The sequence below is a fragment of the Erpetoichthys calabaricus genome, chromosome 4 (assembly GCF_900747795.2).
Source record: "Erpetoichthys calabaricus chromosome 4, fErpCal1.3, whole genome shotgun sequence".
Taxonomy (NCBI): domain Eukaryota; kingdom Metazoa; phylum Chordata; class Cladistia; order Polypteriformes; family Polypteridae; genus Erpetoichthys; species Erpetoichthys calabaricus.
Genome location: NC_041397.2, coordinates 48,630,093 through 48,645,859, shown reverse-complemented (window position 1 = coordinate 48,645,859; position 15,767 = coordinate 48,630,093). Strand labels below are relative to the sequence as shown.

Here is a 15,767-nt window from a genome sequence, read left to right as displayed (position 1 = left end):
AGAATAGGGTAGTGGGTTCATTTGGGGCTTTTATGCACGTTCAAGTGATGGTATTGCATTGATCAGGGGACATATTGTATAAGACAGACAAAAAGATCAGGGGCTGATCATCAGGGTCTTGGTGCAGTAGATCAGGGACTTGAGCTTCTGAAACCTCAACATCCCCATTTATTTCCTCCCCACCGCTTCAGGTTTGTCTTGGATCTGAGGACATCACTTCTCCCTCTTGACTCTCTCTCTCTTTCAGTTTTTGCTTCTAGCAAGGTAATGTCTATGCTACAGCCACAGTCCTTGGCACCAACAATCAAGGTGTCTAGTGCGCTTGCTAACCATTGAGCTTCACCAAACGTTTTTCTTACATTTCACATCTCACTGCACTCCACAAATGTGACCACATCTCTTTTTTTTCTGTCCAGATCACCACCCCTTCTTCATTCTTCCATCCAACCTTTCGGTTAATGTTGCTGTTTGGTCCGTCAGTTGCTGCTGCTCTGGCCTTCAGTTGCATAAAACCCACTCTAAGTGAATAAATAACTAAAAAATATATTGATAAAAAAATGGGTTGATTAATTTTCTTTTTTTCTTTTATTATATTTTTTATAACGTCACTAAATTTCAATCAAATCAGTCAAAATGTTTTTGAGATTTTGTGGTATTCAGTTTTTCTAGGGTTAACCCCTAATAGTGATATAGTGAAATGTCCTTTTTCTTTAGCAGATACGTACTGCCCTAAATGTACAGTGCATCTTGTTTGCTAAATGGGAAATTGCGTTTTTGTTGATGTGTGAGTCACTCAATCAACTTTGCACTATGTGTGTATATATATATATATATTTATATATATATATATATATATATATATATATATTTGACCGCATTATACATGCACGAGGTTTAAAATTGTGTTACTGTATGGAATTGGATTTTTTTTCCACCTATGGTGGGTTTAAATTTCCCATTTTTTTAAACTTTTTATTATATTATAAAAATTACAGTAACAGAAAACATACAAGAAATAGATGGATTGCAAGGGGTACATTTTTCTGGAAAACATTACAAACTTTACAAATATTAATAATGTTTAAAGCTTTACAGTTATAGTTGTCATTGTAATGGTTTTGGGTTACCCACTTTTCCGATCGGCCTCAATTCACCAAGGGGGAACTCCGACTATCACGCTTGATTCATTTGTATGGTGATTGGTGAGTCACAACACCAAAAAGGCCAAGAAACACTGGTTTCGTATATAGATGGAATTTGTCTGCTGAAGCATTAATTATAGACTGTTTCCTTGGAAGCTGATAAATTAAGGAACCAGCAGCTTAACTGAAAAGATGGAGGCTCAGGGAACTGATTTTAGTTTTTTACACTATCATACATATAACTGTCTACTGTGTTTTGTATCTACTTCTGTTTTCCATCTATTATGTAAAATTGTTACAGTTGTTGCTTTTTTTGGCCTCTATTATATCCTTACATTTGAATGATCTTATATGTCCCAATGTGAGTGTGGGTGAGTAGTCCCCATGATAGATGAGTATCCTGCCAGTTTTGGTTCCTGAATTGTTCTCTTTGTAATTCTAAATTTGACTAGGTAGGTCTTAGCATTGTATCTATTTTATTTCTGGAATGGATAAGCATATAGTTTAGGATTGGCTCTTGCCTTGCCCCTAGTGATCCTGTAAGTGGGTTAAGCAGGTTCCTAAAATTTATAGATAGAAGAGTGTATTGTATTTTCTTATTCCCTTGACCTGCATTCTTGTCATTTTCTAAACAGTTTCATTAACTACTTAAGGCCTTGCTTAAATTTAATTTGTAATATTGCTATTGACAGAAGCCAAGTCATATTCTTAATTTCTAAAGGTAGAGTGACTCAGATTAGAATATGTCAGTATATTCAGAAATATATTTTTTGTTTACTCTTTTTGAGAACATTACATCTTGTTAAACGATATAGCTTATGCTACTCTTTGTGTCTGTAACAGCATGGCAAGTCTCTATTCTGGAGGATGTCATAATAGCCAAAAGATTTTTATTGGATTCAGTCTTTTAATCAAAGACCATATTTTTGCCTTGATTCCTGTGGGTTTGATTCATAAAGCCCATCAGTCCCTCCCAGTCTGTATCTTTTCAGCCATTCCAACTCAGAGCCAAAATTCCATTTCAATTGTGAGAAGCCCTCTGGGGGAAAATTCCTAATAATTGATGGCTGTTATGTTTGTAATGAAAGAAAGAGTAGGAAGCCTTCATGTAAGACTTCTGAATCCACAAATGTGTGTTTTTTCTTCTTTTTTGTTGCTAAAAGGAAGTAGAACAAGACCGACTGGTTGCAAGTGTTTTTCCATTACAGATGAGAACTATAAATGAAGTTTGTTACTTTTTATGTTCTTTTCCAAATTTCAGTATTTTCTCCATTGTGGTCTCTTCTGTGAACTTTAGTATTTGTATGTGCGCCACTGTGTCCTATGGACTGAATTTTCCAAGTTATGTGGATCATTGACAATACTTGCTTCCATTTTGTCATCTGTCCATTATACTTAATTTTAAATGAAAAACAAATGTTGCACAAAGCAATGCAGCAATGTTTAAGGGGAAAAAAAAATCTGAAAAATCTATTTTTCCTAGGTGCTTGCGAATAAACAGCATTAGCTTCTTGCCACCCTGCCTTTTATAGGTGGGCTCAAAAATTGGATGAATGCCTTAATTTATAGTTTTTACATCTAATCTTTATTTACTGGATGCTTCATTAGTTGTTCTAATTTAATGCTCAGTTAGTGCCCCATTTGCTCTCAGTACAGTCCAAATTCCTTAGCTAATTTAAATATCCCACATATGCTTGATTAGCATGCTACTAAGTGTAGTTTAGTTTTGTTGTTCTTTTTCTGAAATTCTCTCTCACACACACACACACACACACACACACATCATCATCATCATCATCATCATCATCATCCCCGATACCTCTCTGATTTAAGTGTAACTGTCTGCAAGTATTTTACTATCGGTGATTACATGTTGCCTGAAGAAGGGGCCTGAGTTGCCTCGAAAGCTTGCATATTGCAATCTTTTTAGTTAGCCAATAAAAGGTGTCATTTTGCTTGGCTTTTCTCTACAGTGATTGATCAGTAATTTATTTTGGAAAGACCAGTATTTTTAAAATTTTCTTATCCGTTGCAGCCCTGTCATGGTCTTAGCAGGCTAGTTTTTTTTTTTAATTTAAAAACACAACTGCTTTGTTCTATTCAGTTTGTGCTCTTTTCACACATAAAAACAGTGACTGTGTGCTGCCTCATTAAGAAATATTACAGTAGATCTGGATTGCTTTCTGTTTTTTTTAGTCTAGATCAGGGGTTCTTAACCTGAGGTGATGGTTTCAGGGGATCCGTGAGGATCAGATAAAAATTAACATTTATATTCACTATATAGCCCAGTACTGTTGATTTAGAGTAGATGTAGCAGTAGTAGTAATGGTAGTAGAAAACATAGTAGTAGATCTAATTTAATTAGGATTGTATTTCATAATTATAATGAGCAGCCATTACTTTTTGCATAAAAAAGGAGTGGTTTTTTTTTTAGATTGCTTACTTTAAAGTTTAATAATACTTTGTGTGTCATATATGTATGGGACAATCAAATCTTGATAAATAGAGTGCATTATATTCATTGCATGCAAAGTTGTGTTTATGTGAATATTTCTCGGGAGTGGGGTCCATAGCTTTCATCAGATTCTTAAAGGGGTCCATGACTCAAAGAAGGTTAAGAAACATTGGTCTAGATCAATATTAAGATACAAATTCCTTTAAAATGTATAGTCATATTTTGAAGGGTTGCAATTGAAAGATTTGTTATAGAAAGTATCTACATCTTGATGTGTACAAAGATTGAAATTTTAAGACCTAGTGCTCTCATAAATGGGTCTTTGAATGATCTAGGATCAGTATTGCTGTATTGATTCCATATTTATCTTACCATGCAATGTAGTTGTCATGGCATCTTTAAAAGTCTGCTAAAGTCTTTTATCAAATAACTGAATTTATTTTTTATTCATACATATATATAAAGGAAAGGTCTCAGATGAGGTATAAAGACAATGGATGAGGATGTGACTGAACTAGAATTGCATCCATCGGAGGCAAATATAATATTTGACACATCAGGTGAGCATTTTCTAGTGTACAAACAATTTTTCTTCAGTAATTTTGAGGTGTTTATAATAAATATTATGGTTGGTTTATATGATTTGGTTAGTTTTATGCCTGTGCATTCTTAAGGGGTGACTTTGTTTTGATTGACTTATTTTAATGGGACAAACAGGTTACTCAGATCTGGCTGAGATTTGGAGTCCTCTGTATCTTACCGTACTTTGTATATTCAGTCAGTCTGTTTAGCTATCTGTCTGTTTTTATTTTTTTGTACATTCTTTAATATAGTTTGACTGTAGCCAATTAAAGCAAAAATCTACAGTTACATAATATGGCTTAAACTGAGAAGTGTCAATCAGAAAATATCCTATATTATACTTTAAGATGTGTTGTAGTTGTCATTCTAGGTAAGAAACATAGTTTCCTAATAATAGACTTGAACATCATCAAAGATATTACCATTAAATTTCCACATTTATTTTGATAGCTTTTTCGTAAATTATTTTAAAATATTTTTAATTACATAACCTTCTTTATTTTTAGACACAGATACAACTTCTGGAGCCCATCTAAATGGAGATGAAATCGTGCTGGAATTACAAGAAACCGTTTTTGTTTCTGATGTCATTGGTTCTGATGTAACAGTGCATAATTTTACCTCTGAAGATCTGGATGCTGTTGTTATACAAGATGCAGTTGAGGATGTTGTTGCAGAGTATGTACAATGCTCAGAGGCTGATGATCCTGAAAACTTTGCACATACAGTTGATGTTCTTGGAACTGACATAAAAGCAGAGATTTCTTTGAATCATTGTACTGTTCCAGAAGATGTTTTATCTCCAGATGTTTCATCAGAGGTTTTGTCTGACACACACACACAATTACTGGTAGATCAGAATTTGCACATCTCTGAGATTGTATCTGCAGAAAAGATTTTACATAACAGTACCAATAAAATGGAAATTCCTGTGAGTGCTTTGCAGGTTGATGTTATCCCTGAGGATGTACTGGTGACAAATAATGCCACTGAAGCTGTGATTGATGCCGATGGAATTCCAGTGCCAGATTATCAAAGTAACTGTGGAGATTACCTCATGATTTCCTGTAAGTGTTATCTGTAGTGAATTAGCATTTACAATATCTCTTTGGCCAAAATAACCAATTTCAGCAGGTTTTCTTATTTTTTGTCATTGTCAACGTACATTTATTTGTTTAAACAAAAACAACATGCCACCCTGGATTTTCTTTTTTCTCAACATCAGTGTTCAATATTTTACACAACATTTAACTGGAACATTAAAGTAGTTGAAATTTGTGATGTTATTTATTCATTTAATTTTTTTATTTTATTGGGAGAAAATAACATTCCGTACAATCAAGTCAAATTTATATAAATATGCGATTTTAAAGTTAATTCTACCATTATATGTCTCTTGATTATTTGCTATAATACTGAGATTTTTGACAAAAGCTGCTATTTTATAAAACTTTGAATAATGTGTTCTTTGCAGCACCAGTACTAATCATGTTTACTTGTTGCCCTGCATGAATAATTTTACATTGTACAAAGTTTTTTGTTTTTTTTTAAAGTTAAATTGACATTCATGCAAACATTGTATTTGGCAGTAGCTCTGCCCCATATCTGCAAAACTATAATGTGAAACATAGTTAATTTGCTGATTGCAAGTTATTGAACATTAAAAAGTTAACCTTTAATTGATGTAATATAAAAACTAGATTACTTCAACCCACATATTAAATTAAAATTCTAATGTGTTATTATAAAGATATCCCATGGTTCTTTACTAAATGTTTGATTTTTAACAAGTACATGAGATATCCAAAAATAAGCAAAAATGCTAATCTGCTTCCTTATTTTAAATATGACTCTTTAATACTTACTTATTACTAATGAGTAGTAGATGCATCACTTTATGTAAAAATATTTTATTCTTCATTATAATGGTGGAAATACAATATAATGAAACATTTTTTTTAAGTGAATTGAATTTTACTTTGCACAAAGTAAAATAATAAGCACATTGAACCAAGACAATGCAGGATTAGTATTGGATATGCACATTGTTGCAGTTTTGATTTCTATAACTGAGTTTCATTTTCATGTATTCTGCATATGTATTAATAATTATGATTTTTGGTGTAGTTTAACATTGCCTGTAACAATCATGGTTCAGAGAAATAAACACAAAAATAGTAGTACCAGCTCTGGGCAGGGGGAGAAAAGTATGCTTATGAAATACTCTCAGATATGTATTATATGAGGAATTTAGCTCATATGTCAGGATTGTCTTTTTACTTGATGTTCTTTAATATAAATATATAATGAAGCAGAAAATGCTGAAGATGTTCTGTTTAAAAGCAAACATCATATACAAGCTAAATATTATTTTACATACGAGGTTCTTAATATGTACATGTCATTTACAAGTTGATAGACTGTTTTTGTAACAGCTGGGACATTCATAGATGAAATTGTTTGTAGAGGATTTTTCAATGTAATCATGATATACTGTATTTCTAACAGACCTCTTTTTACTGTGATAATATAGGGTTTTATTTTATTTTTCTTGTAAACATTGGGATATTTTGAACAATTTATAGCAAAATCTTACTGAATAACATTAATCAAATTATGTGTGTTTAAAATTTTATAAGTAAAATCGTATGTTAAATTTGCCATTTTCACCCGAAATTATTATATGTAATATCAACATTAACTAAATGACTATTGGGAAAAATAATGATGGAAAACTAGTGAAAGTAAAATAAGTACACAGTAGAACATATTAGAGAATTGTATTTTTCTTTTGATGGTGCATCTTTGAACTGATTTAAAATGTTTTTTTGTACTATAAAATATTTTCAACATCCTTTTAAATTATAAGATTTATGTGGCTATCATTTTGACAGAACATTTATCACCCTTTTATTCTCTTAGTGGATGAAACCGATAAAATTGTACATCATGGAAATGAAGATGTTTCCGCTGACACGGGGATTCCAGAACCTAAAGATCTTTCAAAAGAAGATGGACATGAGGTTATTAAGGTCTATATTTTTAAAGCTGAATCTGGGGATGAGGATCTTGGTAAGGGAAGCCTTAGTATTGCTCAAGTATTAAGAATAACATATACATTGTTTCTGTTTACTTATTTATTGGTTTGTTTGTTTGTTTTTGAAGGAGGCACAGTAGATATAGAAGAAAGTGAAGGGGAGAATGACCATGAGGTTGGGTTACTAGATCAAGGTGATACTGGAAGAATGTGCAGAGAAAAAATGGTTTATATGACTGTTGGTGAACCACAGCAAGATGATGAACTAAGTATGTATCCCAGCAGCATGCAATATTAGCGTGTGTGGTTTTTTTTTTTTATTCTGACCACTAACTGATATTTAAAATGTTGAGATGATATTTTTTTTAAAAGTAACATAACTTTTATTTTTCTTAGATGTGTCTGAAATAGCAGATCAGGTGTATATGGAAGTGGTTGTTGGAGGAGAAGAGGCAGTTGTACAAGAAAGGCAACATGATGCATCAGTGCTCAATAAGGGCTACATACCTGTAGCCTGGGCAGCTGCTTATGGTTAGTATTTATGACAATGAATTTTAATTTATGATTATTGCTATATAAACTTAAAACTATTTTAAAGTTGATACTCATTGTGACGATTCTTTCGTAAAGAGCAAAAATAAATTGAAGTTACTCAATGCAACCACTCATCACAAAGTTATAAAAAAAATGTGTTTCTTCAAGTATTTTTGATTGTGTTTCTACAAATTTTGTATTTAGTACAGAATTATATTAGAGGTTCAATATGTGGTATTTGCATATGTGTTGAATAATGGTTCTCAAACTAAGTGGAAACTGGGTATTTCTGTTAAGGTCTAGTAAAAGGAAATACCAGGAATACTATTTATTTATATTATGCTATGTATTTCATAATGTATTAATTAATTCTCTACCTGTATCCTGTAGATGTGTCTCCTAACACTAATTCATTATGTTGTCTCATGAGGTCTTCATAACAGTGTTCAGTTTAATGTCTTAAAGACAGGTATTCCAACAGATATTTGTGGCTTATTTGGCTGAATGATAAGTCAACTTATTTTTGAAGCATTACACTTTGAAGTTTAATTGTCAAATTTCAAAGAGACTAGAGGCAGTAAGTTAGAGCTTTTAGATATAGTGGTGATGTGGATGCCAAAAGCAAGGGCAATAAGTAGAATTTGTTGATAAAGAGAATGCCATGAAGCAGAAATGTTAGGCTGAAATTATGAAGTAGAGATTTAACAGCTTTGTGATACAAGGTGTTATTTTTCACAGATGTAATAACCCATGACAGCTTAAAGTTAACTAAAAGCAAACAATATTTGCACATCAGTCATCACACATTTGTTTAAAAGCCAAATAAGTATTCTATGGTAAAGAGTGGTAAGTGAAAGACGAATGTTAAATTTTTATTCAAGAAACCACAATTTTGGAAAAAGAACAACTTTACAAAGTGTCATACCTAGTCTAAAAAGTGTAAAATATCTGCTCAAACCATGGGCCTTAATTGGCCTGCTTTGACCATTCTTTTGTTCCACAGGACATTTCATTATCATTTCTCTCTAACAGTCTTAAAGTCTACTATGGGTCCATATTTATTATCTACGCAATACTGTATACCTGACACATGTCATAAATTCAGAAAATGGAGAGGGGTAGAAGCAGAAAGAAATCTATAAAATGTTAAATTCTATTGGTGGCTTTACATTCACAAGTTTTAAAGTGTGTTTCCACTAACACACAACAAATGGACCTTCCAGAGTGTCTGTATTCTTATGCTTATTCTTAGCTCAGCAGCTCAAAAAATCAAACATGCTTTTTAACATTGCAATTAAGTTAGTTCTGCACCTTATTCTTTTACTGCCCATAACCCTATGATGTATTGGACTGTAGTGATGCACATCTCTAAAATAGAGCATTGAACCTAAAGTCTCACATGTGCAGGAGAGTACTTCAAAAGCTAATTATAACAAAAAAGTAATGATTTTAAAAAATGGGAAAGTGCCCTGGTAATACAGACAAGTTTAAACAGATTTGCTTATAATGACATACTGTTACTTGTCACATTAAAAACATGTTATAAGACTTGACAGCATCAAAATTAGAACTCTTTTTATGGAAGTTGGAGACTGAAAACAAGAGTTACCAGTAATTATCCATCCATCCATTCCACGTCCCAAGAGCCAGTTTCTGTAGCCGAGGATCGGACCGCCAAGGTCCCCGCCTTCGGCCACCACCCAACTCACACTGCACCCGACCTCCTTGGCCCCTCCCATAGGTGGTGAGCCCATGGGAAGGGGGACCCACGTTGCCTCTTCGGGCTGTGCCCGGCCGAGCCCCATGGGTGCAGGCCCGGCCACCAGGCGCTCGCCATCGAGCCCCACCTCCAGGCCTGGCTCCAGAGTGGGGCCCCGGTGACCCGCGTCCGGGCAAGGGAAAACGCCGTCCAAAATTGTTTTTCTTCATAGGAGGTTTGTTTAACCGCTCTTTGTCTCATCCCTCACCTAGGACCAGTTTGCCTTGGGTGGCCCTACCAGGGGCATAAAGCCCCGGACAACAGAGCTCCTAGGATCATTGGGACACGCAAACCCCTCCACCACGATAAGGTGACGGTTAAAGGAGGGGTACCAGTAATTATAATTATCATTATTAAGTTATATTTTTCAGTTAAGCTAATGGTTGGTTATTCAGTTTGTTTTATTGAAAAATAGGTTTTCTACTGTATTACTCCCTTACAATTTAATACATTTTAATGAATTGTAACATAAGAGACAGACCTCTTATAATAGGTAACATTTCCACATCCCATCCCTTCACCACCCCAGCTGCTCTGTCCCTCAGTGCCCATTGCTAATAATTTTTAGGCCCATTATGAAACAGTTTTAGTGTGCACCTATGCAAAAGATAACATTTGACCAATCAGTCAGAATGTGCATGACAAAAATGGGCCATTCCACCTAAGAAAATGTTACCATTTAATGACATAACTGCAACATTTATTAAATATAATTTTCAATACCCTAAGTGAAATCTTTTTGAAAATGTTAAATATACACCAGAATTTGCATTGGGTAGATGAGTTAATAGATGTATTTGATTTGGTTAATCAACAGCACCCACCCAGCCTTGCCATTCCCCCATCTGATTAAATACATTGTACAAGAAAGCCCTAATAACATGCTTTATTGCTGATATGCATGCTACAAGCAGTAATTACACTGGTAAATGCAAAGGTCTTGGATGACAGCAGCAAATCAGTTTTTGACTTCAGTAGTATTGGTTATTAGAATAAATATTTTGGAACCTTTTGCTGGCCATGTCTAATCTATACTCGATAAAAAAAATAATAATGGAATATAATGTTTTAGAATCTAAATATATGCTTACAGAACATTCACTTGCGTGGCATTGAGAAAAATATTTCACAGAGTAACAAAACCAATGAATTTTGTTTTAAAAAACGTTGTACTTTGATAGATTAAGTTGACTCTGATATTTCCTGAATCAGAAGAATTTATGAGGCAAAGTAAAGTTTATATGAAGAAAAACCCAATCACTCCTCACCTTAGAAATTCCATAGTTGTACAGACTTGCCAAAATTGCTACTAGATACACCAACTGTTCATTGTTAGCTCCTGTAGCTAAGTACTGTCTGACCTACAGGGTTCACTCCGGGTATTAAGCGACTATTTCTTCCACTATTTGATGCTGACTTCTCGGTTTTGTGGCAAAGAAGTATCAGTGATTGCTCTGTATATTGTTAGATGTGCTGGTATCTTTTATATTTATAACTACGAAAAAACAACAATCACAACTTGAATTGCTTAGTCACCTTTGTGTTACCATCTCTTGCATAAGTAGCACAGAAAATGATGTTAATTTAGGACAAGTTTCTCTGTCTGATGAGAATGGTTGAAACAAGTTTTTTTTATGTGGAACAGTTTAATCAACTGATCTTAAACAATTACTGAATGAAGAAGCATTTTTGGTAAAATAATAATATTTCTTCATTAAGTTTTAGTAATCAGATTGGCAGGTACCTAATATTTTTCAGTATGTTTTAGACGTTACCTGTCATACATACAGTAAAAAAAGGTGTAGTTTGTATTTGCTGAATGGAAAGCTGTTGGTTCAGTAAAGGATGTTTTTTAAAATGTGAAATTTGAACTGATGTTTATTTAAAAATGTTTATTTTTAAGGCCACGAAGATATCAAAACTGTAGAAAATGGAAATGGAGCTGCGAGTGTGCTTCTTCATATTGATGAATCAGATGATGGTGAAAAGCTTTTAAAACAAAAAGCAAAAAGGAGGAAAAGGCTGGATGCTAGACAATTTCAGACAGGTAGTTATGGATTTTTTAAAATTTCATTTCATAATAAAATCCTATATACATATTCAATGTTTTACTATGGTGTTAAGTACAGGTATAAAACAAAGACCTTTAAATATATAAAAACATTTTGCTCATTAGTAAACAACATGATTGTAAAATGAAAGAAAACTTAAATGGCTGATAGCCATAGAAGTAAAATCATGATTAATGCCTCCGTAAAACCTCTTCAAGAAAGTAGCTGTGTGCAAACCATTGATCATAAAACCCTACCTTTGCTAGAGGGAAATAGAAAGTATTTCTGTTTCTAGAGCAAAAGTAGTTGTGGTGAAAATGTGTATTTTGAAATAAATGACATAAGAAAATATTTTTAGATAAGAAACATGTCTGAAAAGTGCCCTATACAGCTTTAGTATAGTTTCTGTTTTAAGGGACACATTTAAATATATAATCTTGTTCAGACAGATGTTCTACTGAAATATGAAACAGTACAAATTTTGCTTATTTTGCCATATAGATTAATTTTTTCACAAATGTCCAGGTGGTGGCAGCACTTTCATCAATTGAATATTACAAATGATTACTATTTTTCAGTTCAGTAATTTTTTAAATACTTTCTAGTATTTTTTTTTTATATTTTTCCTGCTGTTTAGGTGTGATTTTTTTTAAATAATCTGCTATGTATTTTATTTTAAAAAAAATTAAAATGTGTATTTTTTTAAATACACATTTAAATAAACCAATAACATTTTTAAATAAACCAATAAAAATTCTAATACCCCAAAATTTATGCTATGTAAATTTTCTTCACAGCTTTATTTAATTCTCATTTTGAGTTTGCATGAGTTTTTCTCTTGGCACTTTGGTTTCCCTTCCACATCTCAGAGACACTTTTGATAGGTTATTGGGTGATGTGGGTGTGTGGGCCCTAGGATGGACTTGATGCTTGCTCCTAGATCTGGCCCTCCATGACACTGGATTGGATTGATCAGGTTTAAGAATGTTGAATGCTGTAGATTTTGTTTTGTATCTCTTGTGTATGTAATTTTACTACTATGGTTTAAAATATTTTTTTAGATATTACCTGTACGTACTGTAGTTCTGCTTTCTGATCCTAGTTTCCACTTAAAGATATTAGAAAATTCCTAATATATTTATTGTAAACTTTATTTTTTCTTTCCAGCAATTATAATTGGTCCTTATGGGCAGCCATTGACTGTTTACCCTTGTGCAATATGTGGAAAGAAATTTAAGTCTAGAGGATTTCTAAAGAGGCACATGAAAAATCATCCCGAAATTATGAATCGAAAGAAGTATCAGTGCACAGATTGTGACTTTACTACAAATAAGAAGATTAGTTTGCATAATCACATGGAGAGCCACAAGCTGATGAACAAAGCTGAGAAAACCAGTGAATGTGAGGAATGTGGAAAGGAATTTTCCAATGCTGCTTTGTTGTTTGCGCATAAGTTGGTCCACAGGGATAAAGGATCTACAAAGATGTACAAATGTAAATTCTGTGATTATGAAACTGCAGAGCAAGGTTTGTTGAATCGCCATCTTCTTGCAGTACACAGCAAAAGTTTTCCTCACATTTGTGTAGATTGTGGCAAGGGATTTCGTCATCCTTCAGAGCTCAAAAAACACATGAGAACACACACTGGAGAAAAACCATATCATTGTATGTACTGTGAATACAAATCTGCGGATTCATCAAACCTTAAGACCCATATAAAGACTAAGCATAGTAAAGAAATGCCATACAAGTGTGAGCGTTGCTTTCAGACATTTTCAGAGGCTGAAGAGCTGCTGCAGCACAACTTTACTCATGAAGAAAATAAAACTCACCAGTGTTCTCACTGCGATCACAAAAGCTCCAACTCCAGTGATTTAAAAAGGCACATAATTTCTGTTCACACAAAAGACTATCCTCATAAATGTGATGTGTGTGAAAAAGGCTTTCATCGACCATCTGAACTCAAGAAGCATAAGATGTCCCACAAAACCAAAAAAATACATCAGTGCAGGCACTGCGACTTTAAAATATCTGACCCATTCACTCTTAGTCGCCACATACTTTCTGTACACACCAAAGAACAGCCCTTTGCATGTAAACGCTGCAAAAGACATTTTGCCCAGAGAAATGAACTTAAAAAGCATCTGAAGACTCACCGTGGAAGGCGAATGTACCAGTGCCAATACTGTGAATATAGTACTGCAGATGCTTCTGGCTTCAAGCGACATGTTATTTCTATTCACACAAAGGACTATCCACACCGCTGTGAATACTGCAAAAAAGGTTTCCGTAGACCTTCTGAAAAGAACCAGCATATCATGCGACATCATAAGGATGTGTTGTCAGCTGAATGATGAGACTTAGGCTCAGCTGTAGAAAGTGATTTGGATTCTGATGCTTTGACCTCCTCTAGTCATTTGTTAATTTCATGCAGAGAAGATGGTTCTGTGCCAGGAAGGAAATTTAGCACATGCCACAAGTTCCTCTCTCTTTATTACTATGTAAAAGCAATTCTAAACAAACAAAAAAAAATCCTCATCCTAAACAAATGTAACACTTACCCAGTACTTGTTAAATGTCAATTTTTGTAAAGTCATAACCCCAGTACTTCATTTAGTTCTCTGATAAGAGCTTACAGCTGATTTGGTTAAATCTAGTCAAAGCACTTAATCCTCATGAAAGATGATGTTGAGTTGAATCAGTCTGGAGCATAGTTAGAATTTGGAGTCATAAGAGTTGCTATTATTTCACTGGGCTATTTTTTGTCTCCCTTTTTTATTTTTTTACATCATCATTTATGTTCCAGTAAAATAAATGAATTGTGAACTATGGAGAGCCTAGCAAAAAGGTTTAGTAATAAATTATTTTTAAGAATAAGTTAGGGCGGGGTATTTATTCATACAAGTTTGGCAAAAACAGTAATTTCTTTTAAAATTGATAAAGTAGTTCTTGTTTTACCTGTTTTACATGTCTAATCCATGGCCAAACAGGTACTGTGTTAAGAAACCATTAAAAAATTGTGAAATACAGGTTTATCTTCCAATTGTTTTCTCTTGATTATTAGACATGTGGTTAAGCTTTCAGTGAAATAATTTTTCTCATATGACACTCTGTTCTGTTACACCCTCATTTTTCTACTTCTTAACGTGCAAAGGGGACTATAAAGTGATGAAATTGGGCCACTGTATTTGAAAGATGATGATAGTTTACTTTTCTCCGTGTGCTGTTGAGTATCTTGCCATCTGCTGCACAAAATGATTATTTACTCCAAAACATCCATATACAAAATGCAATTAAAATTTAAAAAGAGAATACAATGATGAGCAATCTCTCAAAACAACCACCTGGTATTAGCACTTAAAATCTGCTTTCTGTTTGCACTGCTTTTGTTATTTGTGTGTATATATAACAAATGTACTTGTTCATGTAGTTACGTGTAATTTACATTTTGTGCAACAGCTAGCTTGGTATTCTAGCTTAAATAAAGAAAATCATTCCTTCACTTGTGTGAGCAATTTTGCAGATTCGTTTATAGTATTCTATAAAAGATGGTGCATACCATGTAATAGTCCTCCAGAATTGTGATGGAATTCACAAAGTTTGTAAAACATTTACTGAAGAAATATAACCAGGGAGGAGGTATCAACCTGGATAATTAGGAAAATATCAGTATTATTATAATGTTCAGCAGTAGATGCGGTAAATTTGTAGATGTGGCTCTACATCAGAAGCTCTTTTGCTTATTATAAAACAATCATAGTGGTGTAGTAAAGTCTTCTACATTGCATAAAACTTAAGTTCTGTGATAAAACACATGACTAACACTAAGCTGTACTATGTTTGATAAACGGTCTTGGTTGCTTGAAATATATTTATCTTTTTTTTTTTTTAAACATTTGACAGTGTCACAATTTATGATATACTCTTGCTGTTTGCTTTTATTGTTTCAGGCTTACATGCTTTATTAATTCTTAAACAACTGTAATATATGGCACTTGTTTTTCATTGGGCAAATGAAGATGGAATGATATTTTGATATTTATTTATATACCTCTGAAGTTTACTTATCTGGAGTAATCTAATTGTTCTGAAGACATTGTTTATAGTAACTGTGACACACATCTTAACTACCTTCTACACTTGATTGTTCATCTTATATATAAACGTCTATGCGTGGAAGTGTGTGTGTGTGTGTGTGTGTGTGAGA

At 33.5% G+C, this 15,767-nt stretch overlaps 1 protein-coding gene across 1 annotated transcript; it reads left to right on the top strand.

Annotated features, from left to right (window-relative positions):
- Positions 1-4,057: 4,057 nt before the first annotated feature.
- LOC114650006 (zinc finger X-chromosomal protein) lies at positions 4,058-15,062 on the top strand. The gene is made up of 7 exons (XM_028799422.2): positions 4,058-4,157; positions 4,686-5,246; positions 7,102-7,251; positions 7,345-7,485; positions 7,613-7,747; positions 11,413-11,556; positions 12,728-15,062. The coding sequence occupies exons 1-7, from the start codon at positions 4,091-4,093 to the stop codon at positions 13,912-13,914; spliced, it is 2,385 nt and encodes a 794-aa protein (XP_028655255.1). The 5' UTR covers positions 4,058-4,090; the 3' UTR covers positions 13,915-15,062.
- Positions 15,063-15,767: the final 705 nt, after the last annotated feature.

Bases quoted from the DNA above. Each gene is read 5' to 3' on its own strand.
- LOC114650006 (XM_028799422.2), top strand. From the start codon at position 4,091: ATGGATGAGGATGTGACTGAACTAGAATTGCATCCATCGGAGGCAAAT. The intron at 4,158-4,685 runs GTGAGCATTTTC...CTTTATTTTTAG, and splicing joins TATAATATTTGACACATCAG to ACACAGATACAACTTCTGGA. The intron at 11,557-12,727 runs GTAGTTATGGAT...TTTTCTTTCCAG, and splicing joins TGCTAGACAATTTCAGACAG to CAATTATAATTGGTCCTTAT.